The sequence below is a fragment of the Hylaeus anthracinus genome, unplaced genomic scaffold, assembly GCF_026225885.1.
Source record: "Hylaeus anthracinus isolate JK02 unplaced genomic scaffold, UHH_iyHylAnth1.0_haploid 27361, whole genome shotgun sequence".
NCBI classification, from domain to species: Eukaryota; Metazoa; Arthropoda; class Insecta; order Hymenoptera; family Colletidae; genus Hylaeus; species Hylaeus anthracinus.
The window spans coordinates 105,783-112,463 of record NW_026535166.1 but is presented as its reverse complement, the minus strand read 5'-3'; the positions used below and the strand labels follow the sequence as shown (position 1 = coordinate 112,463).

At 39.4% G+C, this 6,681-nt stretch overlaps 1 protein-coding gene and 1 long non-coding RNA gene across 4 annotated transcripts; one reads left to right on the top strand and one right to left on the bottom strand.

Moving 5' to 3' along the window:
- Positions 1–214: 214 nt before the first annotated feature.
- Positions 215–6,585, top strand: LOC128893345 (uncharacterized). Its single transcript, XM_054154247.1, has 20 exons — positions 215–627; positions 908–1,297; positions 1,358–1,479; positions 1,547–1,743; positions 1,868–2,028; positions 2,111–2,299; positions 2,541–2,683; positions 2,768–2,944; positions 3,136–3,464; positions 3,541–3,576; positions 3,664–3,863; positions 4,037–4,267; positions 4,738–4,791; positions 4,861–5,092; positions 5,156–5,304; positions 5,379–5,480; positions 5,544–5,753; positions 5,825–6,007; positions 6,072–6,221; positions 6,296–6,585. Exons 1-20 carry the CDS (start codon positions 622–624, stop codon positions 6,497–6,499), a joined length of 3,465 nt encoding a protein of 1,154 aa, XP_054010222.1. The 5' UTR covers positions 215–621; the 3' UTR covers positions 6,500–6,585.
- Positions 1,472–4,338, bottom strand: LOC128893346 (uncharacterized). 3 transcript variants are annotated; one of them, XR_008461310.1, is made up of 6 exons: positions 4,257–4,326; positions 4,014–4,187; positions 3,710–3,869; positions 3,322–3,501; positions 1,833–1,977; positions 1,472–1,751 (listed from the first exon to the last, which is right to left on the bottom strand). It is a non-coding gene; the product is annotated as an uncharacterized LOC128893346 (long non-coding RNA). The 3 variants fall into 3 exon arrangements; XR_008461311.1 differs by having other exon boundaries at positions 3,670–4,187; positions 4,257–4,338; XR_008461309.1 differs by having other exon boundaries at positions 3,710–4,187; positions 4,257–4,330.
- Positions 6,586–6,681: the final 96 nt, after the last annotated feature.

Below are 6,681 nucleotides of genomic sequence, written 5' to 3'. Positions count from 1 at the left end.
ATTGTCAAAGAAGTCATGAGAATATTTTTTAAATGTGCAAAATGTAATGTATTGTTACAGGGTTTAAGTAAAAAAAGCATGTTATTTCATTCACAAGTAAAATATTATTGTATATTTTTTAATCAAATGAAAAAATGCAATAACTTATCGACGATGTATGTAACTGTTATATCGTTTCGTAATTTCAACATAAATCATTGTAAGGATTAAAGTATTTAAATTATCTACATGTCATGAATATAAACGATAAATCGAATATGTAGCTATGTTAACATAAAAATAAAAGACGCATGCTTCAGATCCTTATTCGAAGAAATTGATGGTTCTCCCGAGTAAGTGTCACGATCGGTATAAAAAAAAAATCTTTCCTCGACTTCCTCCTAATTTCGACGACTGTTAACACATCAAACATATTATCTATTGCAGTTTTGACATCTACGAAAATTACATAAAAAAGGCATTTTTGAAAAACTAAGAAATCGTTCGACCCTATTTGATATCAGTGCCGATTCTTCACTGAGTAAACCAGGGAAGGGGATCGTGTCGTTTCCTAACTTACGATTCTTTTAAAAGAAGCTGCGTTACTGAGTGAAGCAACGGTGTTGTTTCGAAGGTAAAATAATGAAGGTAAAATATTAACCATTTTTTAGATGTTTTTAAGTAATTGGAATTTGACTAGTAGTTAGGAAAATAAGAAGGTGATCGAATTTTGTTGTTCGCCAGGTACATTTAATCATATCCTTATCAGTCTCGTCCTTGTACTTTTGTTATTACAAGTCCACGAACATCGTGGAGTACTTCAAGTCCTTTCATAAACCTAAATACGTTAAACATTAAAAAAAGAATTGTTATACTACTTGTATTGATTTTTGTATCTTTTTTTTTTTAAATTTTTTTATTTCAGAAGCGGCGACCGTGTACGTTGAACATATCCCGTTCTCCAGGAAGTTCACCTACGTCTCTTTATGCTCGCGAACTCGACAGCTTTCCTATCACAACGAGAAGCTCTTACGATTTGAAGCGTCGTCGTTTGCAACGCTACGGGCCGAAGTCGCAAAAGAAGAACGCAAACTGCAACGAGTCGTCCTTGAAGAGGGATGTCTTTGGTTCATTGGAATCTTTGTTCGACCTCAAGAAACCCTTGAATTTACCAGAAGTATTCTCGATAACAGTCGAATGCTATCAAGAGGGGCACGTTTTTCCATTCGCGTCGGAAAAGGTTCAGAATTCTAAGAACCTCACAGATTCGCTGCATTTGCGACAACGGACGGACCTTGAACCGCACATTCTTAAACGGGTGCGATTTTGGTATTAAATTGTGAAATTAATTCAGAAATTAATTTTGAACGTTTGGTAGGTTTATGAAACCGACGATTACAAAAATAAAGCGGAAAATATCAAGGAGGACCCAAACGTTGAAAGGCCAAAGGAATCTGAAAAGAAGGGAAGACCAAGTACAGTAGAAGTGACATTATCGACGTAAAATACATTTAATTTTCAGTTATGTGTCGGCAGTTATTTCGTCGCTAAATTAATTTCATTTCAGCATGGCTGAAAACGAGGGAGAAGCGTTAGAAGAAGTTGCTGAAGAAGAGTTTGAAGATGTCGAGGGTGACACGCCAGAGGAAACTGTACCAGAAGAAGAGGACAATGCAGCGGTAGATGAAGTCGATGATGGGGCTACAGAGAAGTTTGAAGAAGGCCAGCCTCCAGAATATCCGCTTCCGCCTGGTGTTGGTGAAGGTGCACCCCTTGTAACAGAATTATAATACATAATGGATCAAAATTTACCTGAGAGAAATAGTTTCTTTTAGTATACAATGATTAATTACTTAAAATTAATTCGATTAACGTATTTTTTATCCAGGTGTCCCGATCAAGCCTGGTGGTAGAGTGGAATCCGTGTTGAGCTCATCTCCTTTGACAGACTCCGCTGTACAGGAAGAACTGAAGAAAGCAGACGAACGTTGCGCTGTGCTGGCGAAAGAGATTGAAACATTAAAACTTGAAATATCTCAGCTCACCGTGGTAATGCCTTCTAAAATATATCTCGACACTCGTTTAACTTCCAGGTGTTTCGTTTATTTGCTATCGTTGTGTCGTTTTATAGAAAAAGGATTTAACGGCGGAGGACACAATGGCGATTCAGTCGAAGCAGAATGAAATCATGTCGAAGCTGGCAGAATTCGAGGAGATAACCAGGAAGGTGCAACGTTCGCTGGGCTTGTCCGATTTCTCTAGCGTCACCTTTTCGAAAATGTTCGACATGCTACCGTATCCGCACTCGAAACCTAGCGGGGTACATACTAACTGTTAAAACGAGTAAAGCACGAAGTAAATACTATTAGTCGATTTGTCTTTTCAAGTATTTTTCATGGTTCTTTTCGGTAGTAAGAAAATAATCAATTTTATCATGCAATAAACGATAATATTATGAGGAGTGTTACCATGATATTATACAGTTTTAAAATGAAATCAAGTAAGTACAAAATTTCAAGGAAACATTGCTGGCACGTTGAATGTAATCAACTGGGTTGCAGGTTATTGCTGAAGAAGAAGTGGAAATTGGTATTAAAGATGCAGATCCTTTCAGGAAAGTACCCAGTAAAAGAGATATAGGAGTGTCGAAGGAAAGGCCGGAAGATGTTTTTGATCTACCTCAAATTGATTATCCGGAAGACAAGTACGTGATCAACGTCAATATTCGTGTTGCATGAATGCTATCCTCTTTATGCAAGTTATATTTTATTTGCTATCGTGTAATTAGACTTCCAAGAGTAATCGTTTGTGGATATACGGAAGATGAAATTCCAAAAATTGTCGTAGCAGACAGCAAAAAGAGAGGCAAGGACAGATCGCTCCAGAATCTAACTGGAAAATTAACGGAATCGTTAACCATGCAAGAGAAACTCGTAATAGAGAATGCGCAACTCGAAGGCGGCAAGTAAGAGTCTTTATCCTGAACACCCGATATCTCGTACGAAATAATAGATGGTTCATGAAAAGAAAATATGAAAATCAATTACGTTTCCCTAACAACGATCACGCAGCCCTTATCGTTGACAAAATTAATCATGTTGACATAAGTCAAATGATCTCGTGTCTGTGATAGAAGTTAATGTGTTTGGTACATAGATATAAATTAGAAGAAGCATTACTGGAGAAAGACTCTGCTGTCGAGAGCCTGCAGAGGAAGGTATGCGGACTACAGGCTGAAATGAGAATAGTCGTGAAGGAGAATTCGGAATTGAGTCGTCAAGTAGCTTGCTTGAGTCAACAGATCACCAGTCCTTGTTGTTACACTTGTCCAGGTGGAATTACCTCTCCAACATCAAGCCCGTCTCCTTTTCGTTCGTATTCGTACACCACTACGGTGCAGCAGGACGACGATTACTGTCCGTGCAAGTGTTGCCTTCAGCCACCATTCGCTGACAGTTTGTCACCGCGAGGCAATTCCGTATGCGGTACATATCCATTCAATTGGACAACGAGTCCTCAATCCTAAACAGTAAAAATAAAGCTCTGTTAATCGTTTTTCAGTGAATCAGAATAGTCAAGCATTTTTATCTAGCGGAGGTGAGCCACGTCAAAAGACATTCCGTTTCCATAACAGCAAGTGACGGATTTTACAAGAATGTGACACTTCATCGTTAATGTTCACAGATTCACCTAGACTCGCGGGTGGCGCGTCAAGAACAAAAGCTTGTACCGAGAGCAGTGCTTCTTCGCAAGTCGACGGAATGTGTTGTCGCAGTCCAGCCGCTGTTAAGCCGCCATGCCAGCCGTGTCCACCTCCGAGAGGGACGTGTCCCGCGGAACTGGAGAACCAACTTGCATCCTATGGCACCAACACCAAACAGATAGTACATCTACAAAACATAATTGAGTCTTAATGAACGAGTCGCAGGGACACGCTTGTTGCTCTAAGCAATTATGAGTAATTATGTAACTGGTAGCTGGGCAACTTGGTTACATAATTACTCATAACTGAGTTTTGCTCCAATTTTACATACTTATGCGTTGACAACAATTCTAGGAACAACAGCTGGGCAATATAGAATGCGAAGTACGCAACATGCAGATAGAACTTGCTAACGTGCAGCGAGAACGTCAGCAACTGGAGCAACAACGCAAGTTGCTGAAATGCACCGGTCCCTGTGCGCCATGTGGTTGCTGTCCTCCTCCACCTATGATTTCATCGTCGGGTTCACCACCTTACGTACCACCTGTACCAATCCTACCGCCACCTCCCGTACCTCTTGTCAAGGTATCCGAACAATATCTTGATCACCTTCGTTGCGTCAACCTACGCAACGGGTTAGTTGATCGGTACACCATTTGTTATAAAAATTGTCATGCCACTGGAGATCGGGATCGATAGTAACTATTCTATTTGAACCTTGAATCACGTTGAAGAAATGTTAAATATCAAAAATTTTGTATGAAATAAACATATTTTTATAACGATTTCGTCTTTTTTTTTTAATCCGTACAAAATGTAACATTATTCTGTACGTAATTTATCATTGAAAGTCCATAGGCCACATTTAAAATATGATTATTTCATATAAGATTTTACACAATCACTGCTAATTAAATGTAACGACTCTTATTAAATTATGTACAGTATAATGTAGACATTTATCACGTACAACTTTGACATCCTTCTGTTCACATTTTCTTTTACTCTAGGGTTTTCGATCCCTTATAAATTGATATATTTTAAATCATATACAGATGCCACCTGCGCCTTCCTCAACTTGTACTGGTCCTTGTACAAATGCACCTATGGTAAGATTGAACTTCAGCAGGAAGTTTAACGCGCGTTAAACAATTATTAAACTAGCTATTTAATAAAAGGGCGCTAGCACGTGTCCTCAGCAACAGTTACGTGATCTTCGCGAGCAATACGCACGCCTTCAGGATGATTACAAAAACAAACTATGCGAGGTTTCGTGTCTAAGAGCAGACGCAGAAAAAATGAAGCAGCAAACACGCGAAGCCATCGAAGAGAAAGAAAAATTAGACATCAAACTGATAGACGCTCAAGAACGTTTGAAAGCGATCGAATCCGAAAAAGACAAATACGAAGGTGATTATCTTGAATTTTGTCAAACATAAATTTCGGTGATCTACATTGTCAATTTAACGACAGGTTTTAAGGAGCAAATGGTCGAACAGGAGCAACAATTGATCGTGGTTAAACAACGTTTTCGGGAAGCCCAAGACGAACTCGAAGAATTACGATCTTTGATTCAAGATCAATCTGCTCAGCTCGAGGATTATCGTAATAAATATTTACAGGTTTCCGTTATCAATACATAGTTTCTGAAAGTTTCTACATAGGTACATATAAAAATGACCATTAAAACAAATAGGCGCAACAACAAGTGGAAGAGCAACGCCGACAACTCGATCTCATGGAGATGGATAACGCTCGAATGAACGAGAATGTGACGTTAGAAATCGGTCGAGTTAAAGTGTGTAATCAATTACATGTGTATGTCTGTTGGCGCATAGACATTTTGCTGTTTTTCGTATAGAATCAATTCCAAGAGAAGCTTGCCGAGCTTGCCCCGTTACCTGATCTTTTGAAACAAACACAAGTGAAGCTACAGGAAGCGCAACAAATGCGCCTGGTCGCAGAGAGAAACTGCGAGGATCTCTCACGGGAGCTTATAGGATGCAAAGATAAAATGCAAACTTTGCAAAACCAGTTGGACGTTTTGCGTAGCGAGTACCAAGCGATCCAGGTTACTGTCTTCGCAGTTGTCCTTCAGAATGATCAGACATTCGAAACATTACCCCTGCGTATTATTTACAGGATGAAAGGGGCACTGGATCGGGGCGGTTCGACGAATTGGAAAGAAGAAACTCTGAGTTACGGCATGAAAATGAACGTATGAAAAATACACTTGCCAGATTTGAGGAACACGAGGCCCAGTTACAGAAACGCATCGACGAGAAGATGCACGAAGTTACTCAATTAACGGCGATGCTGGATCAAGTACGTTATTGTTCTCTATCCTTGTGTGGAATAAAGTAGTTTTAATGCGTTGTTTACTTAACAGGTTCGAGAAGATTCAGCGAGACAGGTGGCAAGGACGAAAGAACGATGTGAAACTATAAGAAGATCGATGCAAGGCCAAATCGCGGAAATGGAAAGACAATTGGCACAATGCAGAGCTACCGCGCGAGCTGCGCAAAAAGATAGAGATGAAGTAAATCGTTGTTGAAAGTTTTATTTACTTTATGAATGTTAAATGCAGCTCATACGTTACGTTGCGATTTATAGATTCGGCAGAAGATGCAAGGCCAAATAAACAATCTAAACGAGGCGTTTGAACAGGCTCAAGGCCGTATAAGGTCATTGCAGGGTCACGTAAATTATTTGAAAACATCTTATAGCAACATCTTCAAGGGTCAAGGAGAGGTACCGCCTGGTGTCTTGCCTGGCGAGGCTGGGCCAGGATTTGATTCTTGCGACTGCAACCACTGACAGGAAGTCGATCAATCTCATTGTAAACTCGTATAAATTATATTGCCCAACTAGAATGTAACAAAAATTGTCTGGGTTTTTGTGATCATTCCATTATCGATAAACTCTTTAAAAAATGGTAAATATTATTTTCCACGGTATGAAAATCATAAAAATTTTCAGACGCAACTGATCTGTTATAA